This window comes from Phocoena sinus, chromosome 3, assembly GCF_008692025.1.
Source record: "Phocoena sinus isolate mPhoSin1 chromosome 3, mPhoSin1.pri, whole genome shotgun sequence".
Taxonomy (NCBI): Eukaryota; Metazoa; Chordata; class Mammalia; order Artiodactyla; family Phocoenidae; genus Phocoena; species Phocoena sinus.
In genome coordinates, this window is record NC_045765.1 from 7196659 (window position 1) to 7220999 (window position 24341).

Below are 24341 nucleotides of genomic sequence, written 5' to 3' on the forward strand. Positions count from 1 at the left end.
CCAACAGCAGGGACTTGGCGGGGCGGGGAGAGGGGTCAGGTGGGGACTCCCACCTCCATCAGTTCCATCTCTCAGGCCTCTGACCTGCCTCCTGTGCCTCTGACCTGAGCTCCAGAGAGGGACCTTGTTGAAGATCTTGATGGCACTCGGCATTCATCCACTCTCCCCATCCCTAAGGCCACACCCCCTCCTCTCTCACCTGGAGTACCCTCCCCAATGAGGTCTCTCCTCGCCTGCCCCACCTCCCAAAAATCCGTTTCGCACATGGTTCCCAGAGAGCAACTAAAACCCAAATCAAAAGTATTTGTAAATAATATATCTGATAAGGTATTAATATCCAGATTATAAAGAATTCCTACAACTCAACAACAAACCCAATTCAAAAATGGGCAAAGGGCCTTCCCTGGTGGCGCAGTGGTTGAGAGTCCGCCTGCCGATGCAGGGGACGCGGGTTTGTGCCCCGTTCTGGGAAGATCCCACATGCCGAGGAGCGGCTGGGCCCGTGAGCCATGGCCGCTGAGCCTGTGCCTCCGGAGCCTGTGCTCCGCAACGGGAGAGGCCACAACAGTGAGAGGCCCAAGTACCGCAAAAAACAAAAAAGCATCTACAGGGACTTCCCGTGTGGTCCAGTGGTTAAGACTCCGTGCTTCCACTGCAGGGGGCATGGGTTCCATCCCTGGTCGGGGAACTAGGATCCCACATGCCGCACGGCCAAAAAAAAAAAAAATTGACATGTGCAAGGATTCTCACAGAACATCTACTGAACTCTGGCAGAAGATACCAGACTTCCAAACGGGCAAAAAAATCTCCATGTAACTGGGTATGACAAAAAAAAAAGAAAGCGAATAAAACAGAGAGAACAACAAGGTCCTACTGCATAGCACAGGGAACTACATTCAACATCCTGTGATAAACCATAACGGAAAATAATTTTTTAAAAATATTTATTTATTTATTTAGTTGCACTGGGTCTCAGTTGCAGCAGGAGGGCTCCTTAGTTGCGGCTCGCTGGCTCCTTAGTTGTGTCATGCAAACTCTCAGTTGTGGCATGCGGGTGGGATCTAGTTCCCCAAACAGGGATCGAACCTGGGCCCCCTGCACTGGGAGCGTGGAGTCTTAACCACTGTGTCACCAGGGAAGTCCCGGAAAATAATTTTTTATAAAAAAGAATTGCAAAAAATAAAAAAAGTAGCTGCCCAAGAACAAGCCAAGATAATTTTGAGAAAAGAATGAAGAGAGACTTGCCCTATCACCTATCAAAATATATTCTAGTGGCAATGACTTTCCAAATTACCAGGTTAGATCGTGCAGCTATTCCCATTGGGAATTTGTCCTACAGATACCCTTGAACGTGGGTGAAACCATGTGCACACATGCTTGCTTACTGCAGCAGCCCAGGGTATGGCAAAGGATTAGAAATGATTACATGAACAAATGCCGATGACATTTGAATGATGAGCTACAACACAACCATAAAATAGAAAGAGAAAACACTGTTTGCCTCCAAGGCCTATTATGTGGGAAAAAAATAGAAAAGATACAGGCTAGAGCTCTATATAGCAGCACACACTATTATTTTTGCAAAAGATGGGGAAATGTAACATGTGCACAGATTTCCTTGTATCTGGATAAAATGTCTCTGGAAGCCAAAAGAGAAAACCAGATAACATTAGTTGTCTCCTGGGGAGGGGACAGTGGTGGCTGATGGACAGAGGAGGGAAACATTTCACTGCCTATGGCAATATCAAAAAAAAAAAAAAAAAGGAAGATTTACAATTATAATGAATATTTAATTTTAAAAACTGTTATAAAAAGCAAATATCACTAAAATAGTGTGAAACTGACCAGTCAGGAGGGCTGCAATGCACAGGGTCTTAGGAAATCCCATGGGAAAGAAATCTAACTGCCTCTCACAATGTGGCAGACCCATCTCAAGTATACCTGTCAAGCAGAAACACGTTGGCAAACACCAGATTAACAATAATATCAAATGTTTATTGAGCAGTTGTTTGCATATCTCTCTGCTAAGCATTTGACAGATACGACCTCATTAGCTCTTTTTTTTAAAATATTATTTATTTGTTTTTATTTTTGGCTGTGTTGGGTCTTCGTTGCTGTGCGCGGGCTTTCTCTAGTTGCAGCGAGCGGGGGCTACTCTTTGTTGCAATGCGTGGCCTTCTCATTGTCGTGGCTTCTCTTGTTGCAGAGCACGGGCTCTAGGTGTGCAGGCTTCAGTAGTTGTGGCACACAGGCTCTAGAGCGCAGGCTCAGTAGTTGTGATGCATGGACTTAGTTGCTCTGCAGCATGTGTGATCTTCCCGGGCCAGGGATCAAACCCGTGTCCCCTGCATTGGCACGCAGATTCTTAACCGCTGCGCCACCAGGGAAGCCCTCATTAGCTCTTGACACTAGTCCTACAAGGCAGCAAGCATGACCATCCCAAGTTCATAGTTGAAAGCTAAGGCCCAGAGAGGGGAAGCCACTTGCCTGAGGTCACATAGCGAGAAAAAAGGTGAAACTGGCAATCTTATTTACATGGCATGTGGTCCTCCAGGTCCTTTGTTGATATATTTAACATACATCTTGAGGGCCTTCTGTGTTCCAGGCATTGGTCTAATTGCTGGCTGGTGATTTAGAGGTGAGCAAAGTTCAATAGTTGAATCTGACTTCTTCAGCAATGAGTGTCTTGCTCTAGCTGCAGTCCCCAGGAGAGTGGACATTTGCTGAAGAAGGGCCCAAGGACCATGCCTCTAGCAGAGGAAATATGAGTTGTTAACCAGTTAGGGGAGATAGTGGGCTCCAAGGGCAGGAGCTGGGGGAAGATAAAAAGATCAGATTCAAGGGCCTTTAGCTTGTCCTGGATCCCTCAGGAGCCTGTGTCAGGCTCATGATCTTGGAAGGTTCTATGGTTTGAACGTTTCTGTCGCTTCAAAATCACTATGTTGAAATCCTAACACCCAACGTGATGGTATTAGGAGGTGCATAGGCCATGAGGGTGGAGCCCTCATGAATGTGATTAGTGCCCTTATAAAAGAGGCTCCAGAAAGATGCCTTGCCCCCTTGGACCTTGTGGGGACATAGTAAGAAGGCATAGGCTATGAACCAGTAAGAGGGCTTTTTGCCAAAATTCAACCATGCTGGTGCCTTGATCTTGACTTCCCAGCCTCCAGAACTGTGACAAATAAATTTCTGTTGTTTATAAGCCACCCAGTCTGTGGCGTTTTGTTATAGCAGCCCAAACGGACTAAGACAAGGAAAGTCAGTTCAGAGGGGTGGGGCATCCAGACAGGAGTAAGGCACAGGGAGTCAGTGAGGCTGACCACCTCCTCTTGGGCTCCTCTTAGGGTGGGAAGCAGAAGGCCCTCTCTGTGGGTACTGTCTGCTCCAATCCCCCCAAGCAGAGCTGCTGGCAGGCTTCAGCAGACACTGAACACTGAGGCTGCCTGACCTTGGTATTTCTCATGGACCGTTTTGAGGATGGGTATGAGGTTCTGGAAGGTCGGGCGGAATGAGGCCTCTGCTTTCCAGCAGTTCTTCATGAGGCAATAGATCTGGGGAAGGAAAAACTGAGGCTGTGATCTCTGCTCTCTCCCTGGTCCGATGGTGGGGGCAGGGGGAAAAGGGAGGGTCTCACCTCACAGGGACATTTCTCTGGCTGTGGCAGCCTCTCTCCTCGTTCCAGCAGCTCAGTGAGCCTCAGCACTGTCATCTGCCCCTGGGTGAGGCCTATGAGCTCGATGAATTTCTACAGAAGAAACAGGACAAGCTCTTTTTAAGAGGCGGGGCTGCCTAGATAGCGGTCAAGAGTCTGAAGCCGGACGGCAGGAGTTCTAATGCCATCTCTACCACTTCTCAGCTGCATAACATTGGTCTTATGACTTTGCCTCTCTGGGCCTCAGTTCTCTCATCTGTAAAATGGGTGATAACATCTACCACCTGGGGTTATTGTGAAACTTAGATGAACTAATATTCATAGAGTAAGTCTGAATTAGGTGCTTGCTATTATTATTAAGCCTCAGCAAGTTGTTTTTGCCTGTTCAGAACATTTTTTAAATTTTTTTAAAATTAAAAAAAAAATTTTTCCTATGAAGGCACTCTGATTGGCTTTGGGAATAAACCCCTAACATACTCTAGGCTCCTCCCCTCAGCCAAGGACTACACAGTGAGTGGCTCCCTGGAGGGCACGTGAGTCAAGCTGGGCCAATCAGAGAGTCCTGAATTATGTTGGAAAGAGAAAGACCCTCCTCCCCTCAGCTGGGTCCACTGTTGCCACAACAAAGGGAAGGCTTGCTTAAGAAATGCTACCAGCGGTTAAGACTCGGTGCTTCCACTGCAGGAGGCACAGGTTCGATCCCTGATCGGGGAACTAAGATCCCACATGCCGCGTGGCACGGCAAAAAAACCAAAATGCTACCATGGAAATAAGCAGAGCTGAGAGATGGAGAAAATGGGATTCCTGATGGCATTTGAAGGTCTAGATCAAGCCATGTTCCCACTGTCCCCTTGGGGTTTGCAAGTGGCAGAATAAGCCGTTCCTATTTGAGTGGGTTTCGGTCACAATCCAAGCCCTCTGCAGTGTAACTGGCCCACTTTACAGAATGCGACTGTGAGGCTCAGGTAGGTTAAGTTCTTGCTAGGGTGGGGGAGCTGGGAACTGAATGCATGCCTCGCTAACTCCTCTAGGATGGGGTCGGGGTGCAGGCCTGGCTCTCACCGAGGGGGGACTCTGGGTGGAGTCACAGTAGGTCAGCAGCTCATACATGGTGACCCCAAAGGACCAGACGTCGGATGCATAGTAGAACTTACACTCCTTCAGGCACTCCGGGGCATACCTGGGGAGAGAGGGCACTCAGGCCTTGGGCCAGACCGAGCTGGAGTCCTTACCTGAGGCTTAGGAGCCCTGTGGTCCCAGTTAGGGCCCCACCCTTAAGAGGGGGGGCAGTGTCACTTGACCCAGGCCCTGTCGTCTGAGACCCCGGAATCCATCTCCTCCACCCTGTCTGCTCCAGGTGACCCTGGCACCCCTCCCTTCGGCTGGGTCCCGCTGGTTACCAGAACACGGGACTGTCCCCATCCTCGCGCACACAGTAGTACTCATGGCCTTCGGGCACGGCCTTGGCGAGACCGAAGTCCCCAATCTTGACCAGCCTGTTGTTGTCCAGCAGCACGTTGCGTGCGGCCAGGTCTCGGTGCACGTAGTGCTGCGCGTGCAGGTAGGCCATACCCTGGGGGTGGGGCAAGTCAGGATCAGCGCGGGGGCAGGACCGGGCCTGAGAAGCAGTGACCAGGATGGCTAGGGGACAGTCAAGTTGGCGGGGACCAGGCGCGAGAACGGTCAGGATGGCAGCTGGGGCCAGAGAGAAAAGGAGCAGAGCCAGACAGCAGAGGTGGAGCCACATGGGGGGCTCCCCCGGGGCAGGGGGCGGGAGAATTGGGAGGGGGTGGGGGCCCGGGCCAGTGGGGGTGTGGCCAGGTGATCTGCTGAATGGACAAGGATGGAGGAGAGCAGGCCCAGCGGGGTTGGCGGGGGAGATAGGGAGCTCAGGCCAAGCCAAAGAAGGGGGCAGGTTCTGGGAGCAGGGGCAGGCAGGCCCACCTCGCAGATCTGCTGGGAGAAGAGCAGCAGCTGGGCCAGCCCGACATTGTGCCGAGGCAAGTAGTCTCGGAGGCTGCCCAGGGGCACGTACTCCATGACCAGCTGTACCGACTTCTCGCCTGACACCGGAGAGGAGCGGCCGGTAAGGGTGGTAGAGACCTGGACCACAGGCTGCCCACCCTGCACCCCCTATCCCAAGGTGGGGAGGGAAAACCAAGATCCATCCACACTAGGACCAGTCCTCAGGTGGGGCGGACCCATCCTGAACCCGTCCACAGGCAAGGGAGCTGACGGTGGCTCCCACCCATCCTGGCCCCAGCAGAGCACCTAAGGATGGAAAGGAGGCAGCCGGGCCTCGCCCACCTTGGTGTCTGCAAACTGCATCTTCCAGCCTGGGGCTGAGAGGCTCTAATTGGCCAGGTCCTGCTGGCCCCGCCCACCAAGCCACACCCAAGCCATAGCCCCGCCCTGTTACAGCTCTAGGCCCCGCCCACCTTGGTCCTCGCAGCAGCCCTTGTACTTGACAATGTGCTGGTGGTAGAGTGTGCGCAAGATTTCGATCTCTCGCCTCCAGCCTGTACGGAGCTGGGGACCGCAGCCTGCCTTGAGGGCCTTCACGGCCACCATCTCACCAGTGCCGTCATTGGTTGGATCGTAGCAGTACAGGCTGACCTTTCCGAAGTGACCCTGGCCGGAGCGTGCAGGAGCGTCAGCCCCACCCCCAGCTCCCCAGGCAGGTTTGTTTGGAAAATCCAAGGCCCCACCTACTCCATGTGGATGGGTCCCCTTGGGGCTGAGGCCTCCCTTTCAATTCCCCGGGGCCTCTCTTGAAGCTGAGAGTCTCTAAGGCCAGGGCCTTGGAGCAGCCCATGCCCCGCTACCGGTCCTCCAGGCCTCGCCCTTACCTCACCCAGATCCCTGATCTTTTTCAAATAGCGCTTGTGGAAAACCGTAGGATCTGACGCCGGTGAGTCCGGGTTCACAGACAAGACATCAACGAGATCTGGAAGAGCTACAGTGGGTGAGTCTGGAACACAGCCCTTTCTCCAAAAGGGTCCACACTTGGGGACACAGAAAGCCAGCTACTGCTATCCCCAGCATCCGATCCCAGAGATAAGCAAACTTTTTTTTTTTGCAAGGGCTGGAAAATTCCTCTTATTGTCCAAAACACAGAGCTGGCTGCACCATAACCAACACCTGGGATGTTCTGAGATTGGGTAAAGGGCACAAACTTTTCATTAATAACCAAAAAATTTGCCAGGGTCTAATTCATCCAAAGAAGCCGTGGCTCTCCCCAAGCAAAACATAAAGGAGAGCTTGGGGCTTCCCCTCCCCCTTACTTAAGTGAATTAGAAACCGGCACACACCCTAAGCCACTGTACAGAGACTTGGGTGCACCATGCCTGAGTCAGCAGGGATCCCAGCCCCTCCCCCCCTCCAGGGTCCCCGCCCTGGAGTGATGCTCACTTTGGGGCTGCAGCTGAGTGAGGTCACGCAGGATGGTGCGGAAGGATGGCCGCTGGGCTGGCTCATAGGTCAGGCACTGGCTGGTGAGTATGGCCAGCTCTGGGCACGAGGGCTCAGGCAGCTTCTGCTGCTTCTGGTAGAAGCGCTCTTTCTGTTGGAGACGGGACCGGAAGGAGTCAGTGTACACCCTCAGTCCCCTTCCCCAAGAGGCGGAGTCAAGTCCCCAGAGCAGGGCTAGACCAGCCAGGTCCTTGTTCTTGTCATTCCCATTTTACAGATGAGGCCACTGAGCCTCGGCAATGGGATGCAGACTTGCCCACCACCGCAGAGTCAGGATTGGAACCCAAGTAGAGCAGGCTGTGCTGGGCTGGAGCATCTCACACTTGGCCCTTCCTGCCCTGCCTTCCACCCACCTCTGCTCCCAGAACGCTTTTGCATACTGCAGCTCCCTGAATGCCCCAAAGCCTCCCGGCCTTTGCATAGGCTGTGTCCACCACCTAGGCTGCTCTTCCTAGCCTGGGACACTGATATTTCTGCACTTAGATTAAAACCTCCTCTGGGAAGCCCTGCCCCATCCCTCAGCTGGGTCAGGGGCATCCTCTGGGTCCCCTTCCTCCCAACAGCCTGTGCCTCCCCCTTGATGCCCTGGTCACTCTGCCTAAAGCATGTGATCTATTTGCTTTGGGCCATAACGACCTTATGAGGTTGGGACTGCAGTTCACTGCAACTGACAGATGACCTGATGGAGCCCCAGAGAGATGAGGCTGCATAGCCAGAGGGGAGGCAGCTCTGGACCCTGAATGTACCCTCTGGACTCCTTGGCGGTGCCAGCCCTCTTTGTGCGGAGGGCCCAGGGGTCCCCTGGACATACCTCGGAGGGGCTGCGGCCCTGCAGGGGGGCCTCCCCATCGAAGCAGATCTCCAGGAGGGTGGCACCAAAGCCCCACTTGTCGGCTGCAGTGCTTAGGCTGTTGGCTCCACCGGACAGGCACTCAGGGGCTGTCCAGGGGATCCGCTCCACCCGTTCTGGGGGCCAGAGTCAGAGGTCAGCAAGGTAAAAGGAGTGGGGGAAGCCCGTCCCTGTGCCCAGCCCTGCCTGCGTCCTTACCCTCCCTGGAGAGGACGCTCAGGCCCACACCGGGGTCACTCAGCTTGATGAAGGGGCTGGTGCCCTCCGCCAGCCCCAGCCGTGCCAGGAGGATGTTCCGGCCACACACGTTGCTGTGAACCAGGCTCTTGTCTTCCTGGGGTAGAGGGGAAAGGGGGGCGTGGCCACTGGGGGCTGTAGACCCCACCCCTACCCCATCCCACATGGTCCCCCCAGGGACAGCCCAAGTGAAAAAGACAATCATGGTCGTTATGGAGATGCCAGTCCATTGTCATAGTGACGAGGCAGCACTGGGTCTCCAGTGGGTCCTTCCTGTTTTCCCAGTGCTGGTGGCCAAGGCCCTCACCCAGGGACAAAAGGCCAGAGGACCCTACTGTGGTCCTCAAACCCATGGCAGGCATGCTCCTTCCCCAGGGCCTTTGCACTGGCTGTCCCCTCTGCCTGGAATGCACTTCTCCCAGATACACTCACAACTACCCACCTCTCCCCTCACCCCATGTCACCTCCAGGTCACCTTAGTGAGGCCTTCCCCAACCCACCTGTTTAAGACATCACCTCTTCCCCAAACTGTAACAAATCCTCATCTCCACCTCTGCTTTTTTGCCCACAGTTCTTGCTACTTTCTGGCGTACTATGTAATATAATGTACGAATTATTATTTCTCGCTTGTCCCTCCCAACTAAAATGCCAGCTCCCCAAGGACAGAAACTTCTGTCTGTTTTGTTCTCTGTTGGGTCCCCAGGGCCTAGGACAGAGCCCGGCACACAGGGGGTGTTCTGGAAACTGGGGTGACTGGACCGGGAAGGGCTAGAGAACAAATGGCAAGAGTGACAGAGGTGACTGCCACAGGGCCTTGGACACCAAGTGGAGGAGGTGGGGAGAGATGGGAGCCACAGGGGTACATGAGCAGAGGAGGTTCATGGGAAGATCCAGTGCGTGGATGGGTGCGTTCAGGCCTCCATACGCAACGTGGGAGCTGCCCTGGCCCTCCCCACCCACGCAGGCCCCGCCCGCAGACCACGCACCAGGTAGCTGAGGGCGCTGGCCAGCTGCTGGGCCACTGCCAGCTTCCAGGCCAGGGGCACGCGGCCCCTCTCCCGCCGCAGCCACACGTCCAGGGGCCCGTGTTCCACGTACTCCGTCACCATGATATCTGCAAAGGCCCAGCCACTGCAGGTGCTGCCCACCAGCTTACCCTCCAGGGCATCAGGGGGCAGGACGGGGATGAGGGGGGCGGGCACTGGGATTGTAGGTGCGGAAGGTGTTGGGCAAGGGTGTGGGGGGAGGCTCGGGAGCGACTCTGGGGAGAGGAGGAACGGAGGAGGTGGGTGCAGGGTGAGGCCGCGCTGAATGCTGGCATTTGGGTCCAGGGTGGGACTGGGGTAGAGAGGAGGCTGCGAGTGAGTGACAAAGGTCAGGACGGGATTGGGGAACCGGGGGGAGGGTGCAGACGAGTGGAGGGAGTGGAGCTGGAGGTTGGGATCCCACAGCGCTGGGGGTGCCTGTGCAGTGAGAGGTGCGCAGGCTCGGCACGTAGGCCAGCGTTGCGGGGAAAGCAGGAGAGACGGACATGTGGTGCTGAGGTCGGCGGGCCTGGGGGCGGCCGTGGGCACCCTGTACAAGGAGGTGTGCACAGAGTAGCGGGAGAGCGGGGGGAGAAGCAGGGGCTGAGGTCTGGGAGGATCAGGGTGGCCGACAAGGCTGGGGTCTGCATGCTGTCACAGTATCGAGGGGGTCAGAGGATACACAGGGGCTGGATTGTAGAGGTGTTTGGGTGGTAGATGGAGCTAGGGATGCAGTCTGGAGTCGGGGTGCAGGTAGACAGTTGGGGCGTAGCCAGGGATCAGGGAGCTGCTGCTAAGGGTCATGGTGTGGACAGGATTTAGGATGGAGATGAGAGTCGATGGGCACAGGCTGGGGTATGTTCAGGGGTGGGGTGTAGGTCAAAGGTCAGTGTGCAGTCAGGGATAAGGATGCAGGTCAAGAGTGTAAGTGGGGTCGGGCTGTAAATGCGGCAGAGTGGGGTGGGGTGTGTGTGTATGTCGGGGGTGGGGCAGGGCCCACTCACTCTCGGAGCCGTGCACGTAGATGCCATGCACGAAGACCAGGTGCACGTGGGAGACCTGGCTCATGAGGCTGGCTGTCTCGTAGAAGGCCTGTGGGGACGGGGCAGGTTAGGGGGCTGCAGGCCCTGACCCTGACCCTCTTCACCCTGCCCCCCATCCCCTGGCCACGCTCACTCACCAGGGCGATGTCATGGTGACTGGGATCTAGCACCTTGAGTACCACTCGCAGCTCCTGTTCACAGCCCGCCCCGGGCATGGGGGGGTCCCCACCATCCACCTTGTCCTCTTCAGGGCCTCCGCCCCCCACTCGCAAGAGGCCCTCATACACATTGGTCCTCGTGCCCTGGCCCAAGTGGGATAGCTGGGGGGACATGGTGTGGAAGATCTCCATGACAACGGCTCCAGGCTGCCTCCCTGGTGCCCCGCGCCCGCAGGGGCCACCCCCGCGCCACGCACCTGGGTGATGTCTTCCTGGCGGATCTGGTGGAAGCTGAGATGGCTGAGGTTGAGTGGCCTGCTGCTGGCCCGAGGTCCCCGCGTGACGATGAGGTTGGAGATCTCTGGGGATGGAAGCAGTCCCTGAAAGTTCGCACGGAGGGAAGAGCCCCCCCGCCCCCGCAACCCGAGCCCCGTGGCACTCCCATCTTAGTACCTCCTGGCCGTGGCAGGCAGCAGTGGCGCAGGGAAAAGCAGTCATCGCCGGCCCGCAGGGAGCAGCCCTGGAGGGCAACCCGCAGCTCGCGCACGCTGGGGAAGGACCGGTCCCAGCCCTCCAGCGCGACAGTCCCAGCCTGCAACTCGATGGGGAACTTCCGTAGGTGCAAGCCCTTCACGCCGGGTGCCTGGAGCAGGTGGCAGCAGGGGTGAGGGCGGTGAGCAGGGGTCCAGGCAGGGAGCACGCCCAGCCCCAGCCCAGGACCCCCGCCCCAGGCCCACCTGGTCACGCTGGGCCACCGTGAGGATAAGGCGGTGGAGGTGGCTGGTGCTCCAGTGGATGAGGTAAAGGCCGTCCTCGGGCTGCAGCCTGGCCAGCACAAATGGCTCCCTGGGCGGGTGGGGGCACAAAGGGGCACCATCAGGGCACCTGGGAGCACTGCTGGACCCACACCTGGCAACAAGGACACACAAAACCTGCCCAGCAGGGCACACTCCAGCTGGGATAAATGTCAGACACAGCTTACGTGGTGAGACTGTGTCTGAACACACACACGCAGGTAAGCCTGTCCCATGCATGAAACCTCACACACAGACACAGGTACCGGAACAGGCACATGCTTGTGCGTAACAACTGTGGACACCGTGGCAGACAAGATCACTCACACACACACACACACGGGAAACAGTCATCAGATGCCAAATGGGCACACACCCAGCCATAGACACTGCCACTCCCAGGGTGACGCACATGCAGTCTGTCACACACCGAAAGGAAAAGATCACAGACAGAGGACTTCCCTGGCGGTCCAGTGGTTAAGACCACGCTTCCACTGCAGGGGGCGCAGGTTCAATCCCTGGTTGGGGAACTAAGATCCCGCATGTCGCACAGTGCGGCCGAAAAAAAAAAGAGAATGAAAGATCGCAGACACAGCCGCTGTGTAACGTAACAGCACAGGGGCACTGGCATCCCAGACCCAGAGGGGACAACTGTCATAAGCACAAACAGGTACTACAAGGTGACACAGCCACACAGACTCTGACAGTTACCTATGTGGTGCCATAGACTGAATGTCTGTGTCCCCCCAAAATTCCTATGTTGAAGCCCTAACCCCCGACCAAGGTGATGGCCTTAGGAGGTGGGTCTTGGGGAGGTGATTAAGTCATGAGGGTGGGGCTGTCACGAATAGGATTAGTGACATAAAACGGACCCCAGGGACTGCCCTGGTGGCGCAGTGGTTAAGAATCCGCCTGCCAATGCAGCGGACACGGGTTCGAGCCCTGATCCAGGAAGATCCCACATGCCGCGGAACAACGAAGCCCGTGTGGCACAACTACTGAGCCTGCGCTCTAGAGCCCATGAGCCACAACTACTAAAGCCTGAGCGCCACAACTACTGAAGCCGGTGTGCCTAGAGCCCACGCTCTGCAACAAGAGAAGCCACCACAGTGAAAAGCCAGGGCACCGCAATGAAGACCCAATGCAGCCAAAAATTAAATTAAATAAATATATTAATTTAAATAAATAAATACAAAAATAAAATGGACGCCAGAGATCTCGCTCACCCCTTCCACCATATGAGGACACAGCCAGAAGACTGAACTTTGGTTATGTAACAGGAGGTGGGGCTCTCACCAGACACTGGATCTGCCAGCACCTTGAATTTGGACTTCTAGCCTGCAGAACTGTGAGAAATAAGTGTCTGTGGTTTCTAAGCCACCCAGTCATTGGCATTCTGTTACAGCAGCGCGAATGGACTAAGACACACGCTGACATGGCCCATAGGCCCCGTACGGCCACAGCCCTTGAGAGGTGAAACGACCACTTCACCCTCCTCTGGTGTAGAGACTAGGCTTGGAAGGGTGAGACCTCTTAGACTGACCCAGGGGCCAGTCCAAGTGTCACAGATAGGACAGGGGATACCCAGGCACAGGGCCAATGACCAGATGAGCTGATAGTCACAAACCCCAACCCGGCAGCATACAGGATGGCCACACACACCTGATGACCACATAAGCCCTGACACTTCACATTCTCAGCCCCACACGTCCAAGCAGGAGTGCTCAGTCAGTGATCCACAAGTACCAGGACAGACACATGCCTGCAGGGGTGTAAACACCCACACGTATATCTGAACAGCCACCAGCGTTTGGACAACGCATAGCCCAGCAAAACTCACCAGTCCTGTCACGTGCAAAAACACACACTGACAATTTAAAACGCAGTTGGAGGACCTCCCTGGTGGTCCAGTGGTTAAGACTCCGCGATTCCACTGCAGGGGGCATGGGTTCCATCACTGGCCGGGGAACTAAGATCCCGCATGCCCCGTGGCGCGGCCAAACCAACAACAACAAAACCAAACAAAACGCACTCCCCAGAGTAGTGACACAGCTGCGTGCCAAATGGGCTGTTAAACATTCAGACATGCGTGGTGACAGTCCCCAACCCAGGCACTCTCAGCGTGACACACCGTCCATGCCGTTACAGGTGCCCTCTCTCCCCCCATCACCCCTGGGTGCACACATGCACCCACATGAGCACCCACTGACGTGAACGCACGCACAATGCTGTATGAGCAAATCTTTGCACGTGTACCCGCACGCACACACAGACACGCGTGGGCACACTGGACACGAATGCTCCCGCACACGTGCACGCACACTCACGTACACACCCAGGCACACACACACTGACAGGTACACACTGAGACACGGATGCTTGCACACACATGTGCACTCATATACATGGGTGAACACACAGGCCTTCACACCCTAAGACACACACGCACACACTAAGACACCGACATGCACACACCTCATTCAAACCCCACAGTCCCTAGAGCTCACTGCCCAGTTCAGTCACCAACACGCAGCCCACCCGCCCTTCCCGGCACTCACAGCAGGGGTCCGTGGATACCGTCCTGGATACTCATCACCAGCCGTGGAGGAGCCACCTCATGGCATAGGTAGTGGCTCGAGTCGGCCGTCAGGCGGAAGTAGCCATCCACCAGTGACACCAAGGACAGGGCTGCAGCCTGGGAAGGCAGGGTCAACTCCTGCAGGCCAGGGGGCGGTGGTGGGGAGGACAACATCAGGCAGATGTCACAGGCCAGAGGCTCCCACTGTCACCCAACCCTCCCCCCACGGCCAGCCTGGGCCCCCGTCCCGGGCCCCACCAGGCACTTGTTGTCCTGACGATGAATGCTGACGCGGCGTTCTTTCAGCACCACGTGGGTAATGTCCTGGAAGTCGCAGAAGTAGGCCCATGGGGCCTCCTGAGGTCTGTGCACTGGCTGGTTGCCCACTTCCTGGGCCTTGGCTTTCTTCCCAGATGGGCCAGCATGGGGCATCCTTCTGCCACCACCACCACCACCATCACTGGGAGTCTGGAAACCAGCACGTGGGGCAGGTGAATGGAGAAGGGCAGCGCCTGTTTAGTCCCACTGCACTTTTCCCCGGGGGAGAGGCGGGAGCTGGAGGGACCAGGCAACCCGCCCCCCCCATCAACCCCAGTGTCACAGGCTGGACAGGAGACCCACCCAGAGAGATACACATGCCAGAAACTGGAACTTCGGGGAGAGTAGAATGGAGGTTCCTCACCCTCTCGGCCCCAGATGCCAGACCCCAGAAATCAGGTCCCCAGGGGGGCAGGCAGACAGAGCACACTCCCCAAGAAACAGACCCCCAGGGACTTCTCTGGTGGTCCAGTGGTTAAGACTCCACTCTTCCAATGCAAGGGGCACGGGTTCGATCCCTGGTCGGGAAACTAAGATCCCACATGCCATGCCACGTGACCAAAAAAAACAAAACAAAAAACCAAACCAAAACAAAAAAAAGGCACAGACTCCCAGGCACACCCCAGAGGCACGTGGAGGAAAACCACCTTCGGAGGCCAAGGCCAAGGCTGAGCAAGGGCGCGCCACCCCCAGCTGCCCTGGACTGCTAGATGGAAGAGGCGCCCCGCTCACCTCTGCCTGTACCAGCCGCCACTGGATGCCATCGGTGCCCGACACCAGCACCTCGTGAGTGGGGGGTCCTGCGGCAGACTCGGGCCCAGGGTCGGGAGGGGCCTGTCCGCCATCCCGGATGTAGCAGGGCTCCCCCTCGGCCTGGGCCAGTAGCTCCAGGTGGCACACGGGCACGCGCTCTGTGCCGAAGCGGGGCGCCAGCCGCTCGAGTGTGGCCAGGTACTTCACCATGACAACCTGCTGGGAGAGGCAGCCTGGCTGGAAGGCCCGCAGGAACTTGCGGAAGATGCTCCGCAGGCGCAGCCGCGTCAGAGCATTGTGCTGTCGGATCTGCTGCCGGAAGGAGCGTGGGATGCAGTCCTTGAAGCTGTGGGGACGACCAGGAGGGGCCAGTCAGGGGCCGGGATTGCAGGCCTAGCTGGGTAACGTGGGGCAAGTGGCTTCATCTCTCTGAACCTCAGCTGCCTCGTCTAGAAAACAGACAGGCTGCAACCTACATGGCCATCAACAGATGAATGGATAAAGATGTGGTACGTATATACAATGGAATACTACTCAACCATTAAAAAGAATGAAATAATGCCATCTGCAGCAACATGGATGCAACTAGAGATTGTCATACTGAGTGAAGTAAGTCAGGAGGAGAAAGACAAATATCATATGATATCACTTATATGTGGAATCTAAAATATGACACAATGAACCTATCTACAAACTAGAAAACCTATCTACAAAATAGAAAATAGACTCTAGTTGCCAAGGGGGAGGAGGTTGGGGGACAGATGGAGTGGGAAGCTGGGGTTAGCAGATGTAAGCTTTTATGCATAGAATGGATAAACAACAAGGTCCTACTGTATAGCACAGAGAACTATATTCAATATCCTATGATAAACCATAATGGAAAAGAGGATGAAAAAAACAAGAATGTATATATATGTATAACTGAATCACTTTGCTGTACAGCAGAAATTAACACAACATTGTAAATCAGCTATATTTCATTTTAAAAAACATTAGGGGGGGCTTCCCTGGTATCGCAGTGGTTAAGAATCCACCTGCCAATGCAGGGGACACAGGTTCGAGCCCTGGTCCAGGAAGATCCTACGTGCCTCGGAGCAACTAAGCCTTTGCGCCACAACTACTGAGCCTGTGCTCTAGGGCCCGCAAGCCACAACTACTGAGCCCATGCGCCACAAGTACTGAAGTGCACGCGCCTAGAGCCCGTGCTCTGCAACAAGAGAAGCCACCACAATGAGAAGCCCGCACACCTCACCAAAGAGTAGCCCCTGCTCGCCACAACTAGAGAAAGCCCGCACACAGCAACGAAGACCCAGTGCGGCCAAAAATTTAAAACATAAAAATAAAAAATATAAAAACTGAAAAAAAAAACCCAAAACAATAAAAAAAAAACAGGCAGGCTGTCATGAAGGTGGACAGAGAATGCTATAAAGGGCCAGCACAGGGAGGCCATGTGGTGTCTGGGCCCAGGGCCCAGGACTTTGGAGGAGACTATAGGTCGGAAATCCCAGCTCTTGGGCAACTTCCTTAAGCTCTAAAGGGCTCTGTCTTTTCATCTGTAAAATGGGATCAAACAGTGCCCACTTCTAGGGCTGATGAGAGAATCAGGACTATTGATTGGCATAAAATAAGGACTATGTGAGTGTTGGCTATTATTATTATTGGAGAAGTCGCTATTGTTTTGATCATTAATATGACTATCAATAAAAGGCACAGCTCTGGGAAGCCCCTCTGCTCTTCACAAAGCCATACCCTTCACCCCTTCTCCTGCCCTGCACTTGCGCACCAGCATAGCCCACTTAGATGAGATTTCCAAGCCTCATCCTCCATGTCCCAAGCCACCTCTTCCAACCTTTGAATACAAAGATCCTAAAGGTCAAGGTTCTAGCTGCCTTCTGCCCCCACTTCCAAGCTTTCCAGGGCTCCCTAGTGCTCTCAGGGAAAAAGCTTCCCTGACTAGTGCCTGGCCGTCTCCTGCACTTGGGCGATCACATTCCGAGTTCAGTTCCCCTGGAAACTAGGCCTTTGCCACCTCCTGCCTCTGGGCCTTTGTATATGCTGTTCCCTCTCCCTCGAATGCTTGGCCAAAGCAATCCACATCTGGATAAAGCCAACTCAACCTTCAGGTCTTAGCAGAAATCACCTCCCCCCAGGAGCATCCTCTGATCTCCAGGCTGGATAGGGTCCCTCTTCTGGGCTTCCCAGCATCCTGGGCTTCACTGTCACAGCCCTAGTCCTCCAGTGATAACACGACAGGGATTGAAAAATATGTGCTTTAAGAACTGCAAGTCCTGGGAAATTCCCTGGCGGTCCAGTGGTTACGACTCGCCGTGGGTTCAATCCCTGGTTGGGGAACTAAGATCCCATAAGCTGTGTGGCGCGGCCAAAAAAAAACTGCAGGTCCTGAAAGACCCACTTCTCTTGCTGCCTCCTCCAGGCAGTGTGCCCTGATTGCCCCAGCCCTCACTGCAGTGGAGGCTAGCAGCTCTCCAGGCTCCTGCCTCCTTTTTTCCCTTGAATTCTAGGGAGTCCTCCAAGCTCACCCTGCTCCAACCACACTTCCTCCACCACATATCAAGCATGGTACAATCTTAGGGCCTTTGCACTGGCTGATCCCTCTGTGGAGAAGTCTCTTCTCCCAAATACCCACCTGGCTCCCTCCTTCACTTCCTTCAGATTTTTGAATTTGAATGTCACCTTCTCAGTGAGGAATTCCCTGATGACCCAGTTTTTTTTTTTAATTTATTTATTTTTTATACAGCAGGTTCTTATGATGACCCAGTTTTAAACTGTACGCCCCCCATTCCCTGACACACCCCTTCTTTCTCTGTTCCTGCTTAATTTTTCCCCATTGTACTTATCATCGTCTAAAACACTATACATTTTATTTTTGTATTTTGTTTATTGCCTGTCTCCTTCATCAGATGTGACCTCCAGGAGGGCAGGGATTTTTGTCTGTCCTATTGACTGTTGTGTCCCCAACACCCAAAACTAGTACCAGGGACTTCCCTGGCGGTCCAGTGGTTAGGACTCAGTGCTTTCACGGCCAGGGCCCTGGGTTCAATCCCTGGTCAGGGAACTAAGATCCTACAAGACGCTCAGCACGGCCGGAAGAAAAAAAAACTAGTACAAGCATACAGTAGGCACTCAATAAATGTTTGTTGAATGAATGAAGGCATGACAGTATGCAAGGTCTACCCTGGCCACCAGATACCTGGGCATGTCCACCCACCTATGCAGTGTTTCCGCCTCATTCTCAATACCTGATCTTCTTGGCCACCTTCTCAAGGGGGACACCATGGCAGAGAGCGAGGTGGCAGAGGTGCAAAAAGGCCATGCCCAGGCTCTCGTTCTGAAAGTGGTGGATCTCCTCCTCGCTTGACAGCTCCCACAGCGATGCCACGTCATTTATGAACTCATGCTTACCCTGGGGATGGGGAATCAGGCAGAAAGGGAGGCATGAGAACCTGTTCACTCCCCAGCTTCTGGTCACTTTGCGGAAGGGAAGGACCCCACATGTGTGCCTCCTCTGCCCAACCCTATGCCTGTGGCAGACATCACTAATCAATCACAGCACTTACCCCTACAACCCTAAGAGTCTCAAAACCCTTTGGTTCAGGCAGCCAAAGGATCCCAGAGGGCATGAGTTCAAACCTACTAGCTATAGCAAATTGGGAGGGAAGTGAGGACTCCTCATTTGCAACCTCCCTCACAAACAGTCTCACCTCCCCAGCCCTGCTCACACCTGCTCAAAGAGGTACTCAAAGGAGGCGGGGTCCAGGAGTTGCACCCCCTGCTTGGCCTGTTCTGAGGAAGGCTCGGACCCTGGGGGACCACAGCGGTACACAGCCGGCTCCTGGGGATGCATGCCATGCCAGTTCCGGAAATAAAACCTGCAGGAAGGGAGGGGGCGCAGCTGGGGTTTAGCACAGATTCAGACCAGGTCCAAGAAGGTGGGGACAGGGGAGAGAGGGGACAGAACGAAAGCCTTCCAAGGGGACTTCACCCACCTCATGCGGAAGTACAGCATCAGGCTCGAGTCTCTGGACATATCCAGGACGTGGTTTGGAGGCAGCCAGACCTGGGCCTGGACATCGAAGAGGGCAAAAAGATTGAAGCAGGGTGGAGTGATGCCTGGACAGGGGAGAAATGAGTCAGGAGTGAGTGCCTGCTGCCATTAGCCCTGTGGACCCCCAGACCCACTGTCTCCCTTCACAATCCCTCCCTGGGCCTCCTGCCTTGCCAACAGAAGACAATGCAATATGTAAACCATCCTATGGCCTCACAGGAAAACTACATTTCCCAGCCTCCTTTGCAGCTAGGATGGAGACATTGGGCTGGTTTTTGGCCAGTGGGATGTGGGCATAAGGGAGTACATTTTTCCAGGCCTAGAAATAAACTTTCCTGCCATCTTCGCTGCCCCAGGAATGTTGGAAACCCCTTATGCCTAGTGGTGAAGCTATAAGATAGAGGGGAACCATCTGACCTGCATTAGATTTTAGGTCAATTTTCATTGTCTTAACCCAGTAGAATTGGGGGGGCTGCTTGTTACTACAGCAAAACCTATCATAGACTGACTAACACAGCTCTACAGACTGCTGGCACTTTGCCTGGTCTCTCTCTGAACTCCAGACCCAGAGAAATACCCAACTACCCCTTGGCTGTCTTCCTCTAGACATCTCGGGCCCCCTGAGATGTGCCTTGTTCCAAATAGATCTCATCTGAGGTCCCCAAACCTGCCCCCTCTCTGCCGGACTTCATCTTTGTCCTCAACTCGTCCCACCCCCACCACATCAGATTGGTCACAAGTCCTGTACTTTCTGCATCCTCCTTCTCTCTGGGATCTACCCACTTCCTTCAAATCCAAAACTCAGCCCTAGTTCAGCCTCCAAACTTACTGTCGTTCCCCACACTGGCTGCCCAAGCATCTATTTTTTATACACATCACTTAAAAATTGTATCTAAAATAGTTCCGAATTATTTATTTATTTTTAATTAAAAAATTTTTTCTTTCTTTCTTTCTTTGTTTTGGCTGTGCCGGGTCTTAGTTGCGGCATGAGGGATCTTTAGTTGTGGCATGCAGACTCCTTAGTTGCAGCATGCATGCAGGATCTAGTTCCCCGACCAGGGATCAAACCCAGGCCCCCTGCATTGGGAGCACAGAGTCTTACTCACTGGACCACCAGGGAAGTCCTTCAGAATAATTTATAATCACCTAAGTACCAGCCACAAGAAAAAGAATAAAACCTGGCAAGTACAACTGAAGCCCCCACCTACATCCACCTCCTCTCCCCTCCCACAAAGAGGTAACTATACTCCTGAACTAGAGTTTATCATTTTCATATTCTCTATCATCTTTGAATGCTATAAATTCAAATGGGTATTATACCATAGGCGTCCTGCAATTTGCTTTTTCATGCTACGATAGGTTTTAAGCTTCACACATGATATATGTAACTTTGGTTAAATTCCTTTTTCCTGGCTGTATAGTATTCCAGTGTTCAACCATACTGCAACTGATTTGTGCATTCTCCTATACACAGACGTTGAGATGGTCTCCTATTTTCACTAAGATCAATGAAGCCACTCTGAACATTCCCATGTACATCTCCTGGAACACATGAGCTGAGTGTCTGTAGAGTGCACGTCTAGGAGTGGAACTGTGTGCCCTCAGGGGATGTACATTTCAACCATGTTAGACGATGCCAAATTGCTCTCCAAAATCATTGCATCCGGGAATTCCCTGGTGGTCCAGTGGTTAGTACTTGGTGCTTTCACTGCCGAGGGCCTGGATTCAATCCCTAGTCAGGGAACTAAGATTCCGCAAGCCGCATGGCGCGGCCAAAAAAAAAAAAAAGAAAAGAAAAGAATCATTGCATCCAAGTGTACTGCCCCCCAAAGAAAGAGCATGCCTCCCTATGAGACAACTTCCTAAAGAACCAATCTGTTTCACTCTCTGGCTTAAAACTTCCATCGCTCCCCTTTGCCCCCTGAGAAAGCCCAACCCCCTCAGCACTGAATAACCATGACCTGGACCCAGACAATTATGCTCTGCTTTCAATTCCTACTTCCCCTTCCAAATTCTTGAAAACCATGCTCCAGTTACTCTTAAGGTCTTTTGCTTCCTTAAAAAGATCAGGTTCTCTGGGTCCTTGGTCAGGCATGTTTCACACCACCCAGAAAACCAGTGCTTCTTTAAGAATCTGCCATTGATGGGAAAGTACAAGGTGTTATAGAAAGCTACCAGAAGGCCCCCATCCAGTTGTGGGACAGGGGGTTTGAGAGGACGTCCTGGAGGAAAGGGCACGTAAGCAAAGTCCCCTTGGAGAGACCTTCTCCCCCTCCGGCAGGAGAAACTAACTTTCAAGCACGTGTGCCGCAGGCTCTCTCAACCATTCCATGCTTCACTGCTGTTCCTGGGGAAAGCTTTAAGCCCTAAACTCCTCCCTCTGGGGTTTAAAACACTGTAAGATCTGAACCTGGCTGACTTCTGCCCCATCACCTCCTACTTGGAGGCCCTTACTCCCACCCTCGCCCGCCACAGTCTGCTCCCCCTACAGCAGCCAGAGATCATCTGTGACACTTGGTCCAATTACGTTCCTTCTTCACTCACAGTCCTCTGCGGCTCCCACCTCACTTGGAGTAAAATCCGAAGTCTTCCCTGAGGCCCAAGAGGCCCTGTACAACCTGTGCCATCACCTGCTTGCCCTCACCTACTCCTGTCTCCCCTTCACTCACTCGGCTACAGCCACACCGGCCTCCTCACTGTTGCTGGTAAGTTCCCACCTCAGGGCCTTTGCACTTGCTGTTCCCACTGCCTGGCGCCATCTTCCCCAAGATATACCCGTGGCTCAGTCCCTTATCTCCCCAAGTTTTAAATCTTTTACCATGATCTCTGGCCTCCTATACAGTTTTCTTATTTATTGTGTTTCTTGTTGATCCCTATTAGAATATCAGCTCTACAAATGTAGTAACTGGGGGCTGGCACACACTAGGTGCTCACTCAATGTCCTCTGAATGAATGGGCAGACGATTGGATGGATGAGGCCCGGCGGCTGCCAGTGCCTCCACCCCGCCATGGGGCTGATGCCCGGGACTCACCGACTTTGTGTGCAATGTGGAGGCAGACCTCCTCCGCAGTCAGTGTGGCCTCGCTGAAGGTGACCCAGGGCTCCCCGCCACCGGGGCCAGCCCAGTGCAGAAGCACCTTCAGGCCTCCTCTGGTGGCCATGGGCTGAGCTCCATCCCCATCGGGCTTTCTGCCCCTGGTGGTGGCCCCCCATTGGCACAGAGGCATGCTCTTGACAGCTGGCTTGCCTAGGAAGGAATGACATCTTGTCAGCCCCAGGCCTCAGCCTGGAGGCCCCTTTGAGCACCTCAACCTTCCAACCATCCAGACTGAGGCTTGGGGGGAAGATTCTGGACCCCTGCTAGCTGTGCAAACTTAGACACCCAATTCCCCTTCCTGAGCCCCAGTTTCCACAACCGTTTGATGGAGTTGGGGTATGTGTCCCCACCTACCAGATCAGTCACGAACAATAACACCACCAAACCCCTTTATTGGACAAATTCACCAATATAAAAATCTGCTCTGTCCAATAAAATTTTTTTTTTTAATCTGCTCTGAACCCACCTTTCCAAAATAACCAGGAAGACAGGGGTGGCCAGACAGACCTGGGGGTGAATCCTGTGTCGACTCAGATGAGTCACTTAGCCATGCTGGGCCTCAGTTTCCCCATCTGGAAAATGGAGATGCTGAGAGTGTTGCCATGAAGAGATGGTTGTGAAGTTTCTACATTCTTTTTTTTTAACTTTTAAACTAGAGTTGTAAGTGAATTACGCACCACCGTCACCATATTACAGATAGGTAAGGACTTACTATTGCCATTTTGTTGTTTTCTCGTTGTTTTGTACATCCATTGTTCCTTGTTTCTTATCCTGCTGTCTTTCTTTGTGTTTGGATGTAATTACTATAAGATTTTTCCTTTGTGGTTACCCTAAGTTTAATGTTATAAGTTTAAGACATTTTATGAGCCTTACATAACATACCTCACGCTTGTAACACCCTAGTTTAAGCTAATAACAGCTTCACTTCAATAGGACTGGTAAACATTATACTTTTCATTCTCCTCCACCTCATATTTTGATTACTGCTGCTACACTTTACATATTTTTTATATTGTGTAACTAAAACAGATTATTGTATTACGGTTATTTTTTCTACATCCTTTTTTTTAAAAAAACTAGAGTTGTAGATCAATTAGGTTGTGACGTTTCAACACAATTCTGCATGTCACATACAGGCATGAAAAAATAACAAATATGATAAAAACAAGAATGAAGTCATTATTGGTTTTATCAAAATAATCCTTTTTCTCTTTCAAGCCGAGATTCCTGCATACCACATCTACCCCCACCAGCGACCCCAGTCCCTACTGGCTCCCTGAGCGGAGAAGGGGCTGTGTTCAGCTCCTTCCCCAACAATCTGGAACTTTTCGAGAGCGAGGCCCAGGGCTCAGGCCTCCTGAGGTCTCCAGTATTTGCAGGGAGGGGCTGTCAGCGATTCGACCGATGTTACTGATTTAAGACAGTGATGGGGGAAAAGAGAAGGTTGTAATAGCACAATGTCGGAGTCGTCAAGAATCAACTCCTCTCTGAACCGGTTTCCTCATTTAGAAAATGGGCATAAAACAGTCTCTCTCTCAAAGGGTTGATGGGAGGATTCAGTGAGGTGAGACAGGGAAAGGGCGCCGCACCGGGCCTGGCGTGCAATAAGTGCTTGATAAATGTTCGCTATTATTATCTTATTAACGTTCGAGATAAGATCTTGGGGATGGGGTTTCGCAGGTGCCCATCTCCTCCCTCCTCGTCCCCATTGGGCCCAGACCCAGCTTTGAAGATGAGGTCTGGGTGAGGTCCGCGGCCCCCGCCCCCCAACAGAAGTCTCCAAACCGTTCTGGCACGGGCGGGAACCGCGACGTGTACCCACCGGGCATCAATCAGTCCCAAGGCAGTGTGGGGGCTTCTACCCACCTCCTGCAAAGGGCAGTCCCGCCGGCCGCATCCTTCTTGATGACCTCCCGGGCGCGCCCCCTCCCGCCCCTCCTCCAGACTCACCCTTTCCGGGGAGCTCCGGCTCGAACCTAGGACCCCGCCCCGCCCAGCAGCCAGGGTCAGCCGCCGCTTGATCGCCGCTGGGACACCGCCTCCCATTGGCTGCCTGAAACGGGCACACTCATTGGCGGCCGGTCTGCTCCGCCCCCTCGCTGCTACGGCGGCGCTCCCATTGGTGCGGGCTTCAAGTTTTGCTCGGCAGCGGGCGGGCGTGTGAGGTCTTGCCGGGGCAAGGCTGTTCCCAGTACCCACGCGGGCGGTGGGCCTAAGTCAGGCTTCCGTACCTGAACTTGGTGCAAGCCGAGGTCCTCAGCTCGGCAGTCTTTCAGTCCTCCAACTCCCCTGCCATAT

At 53.8% G+C, this 24341-nt stretch overlaps 1 protein-coding gene across 13 annotated transcripts; it reads right to left on the reverse strand.

Moving 5' to 3' along the window:
• Window positions 1–1974: 1974 nt before the first annotated feature.
• TYK2 (tyrosine kinase 2) lies at window positions 1975–24074 on the reverse strand. Of its 13 annotated transcripts, none has more exons than XM_032627381.1 (26): window positions 23994–24074; window positions 22510–22615; window positions 21978–22193; window positions 18887–19010; window positions 18622–18769; window positions 18140–18303; window positions 14859–15225; window positions 14067–14276; window positions 13789–13946; window positions 11174–11282; window positions 10890–11079; window positions 10694–10797; window positions 10416–10598; window positions 10240–10327; window positions 9197–9324; window positions 8172–8307; window positions 7935–8089; window positions 7064–7214; window positions 6502–6608; window positions 6091–6283; window positions 5597–5715; window positions 5053–5225; window positions 4715–4832; window positions 3635–3745; window positions 3449–3551; window positions 1975–2750 (listed from the first exon to the last, which is right to left on the reverse strand). In XM_032627381.1, the coding sequence occupies exons 3-26, from the start codon at window positions 22171–22173 to the stop codon at window positions 2692–2694; spliced, it is 3594 nt and encodes a 1197-aa protein (XP_032483272.1). In that variant the 5' UTR covers window positions 22174–22193; window positions 22510–22615; window positions 23994–24074; the 3' UTR covers window positions 1975–2691. The 13 variants fall into 13 exon arrangements, with proteins under 13 accessions (XP_032483272.1, XP_032483271.1, XP_032483274.1 ...); XM_032627380.1 differs by having other exon boundaries at window positions 22551–22615; window positions 23994–24070; XM_032627383.1 differs by having other exon boundaries at window positions 22756–24060.
• Window positions 24075–24341: the final 267 nt, after the last annotated feature.

Coding starts and splice junctions, on each gene's coding strand:
- TYK2 (XM_032627374.1), bottom strand. CDS start 23,940: ATGCGGCCGGCGGGACTGCCCTTTGCAGGAG. Junction 10,599..10,693: donor GCCAGGAAGACATCACCCAG/GTGCGTGGCGCG, acceptor ATGTCCCCCCAG/CTATCCCACTTGGGCCAGGG. Junction 7,215..7,934: donor AGGGCCGCAGCCCCTCCGAG/GTATGTCCAGGG, acceptor CGTCTCCAACAG/AAAGAGCGCTTCTACCAGAA.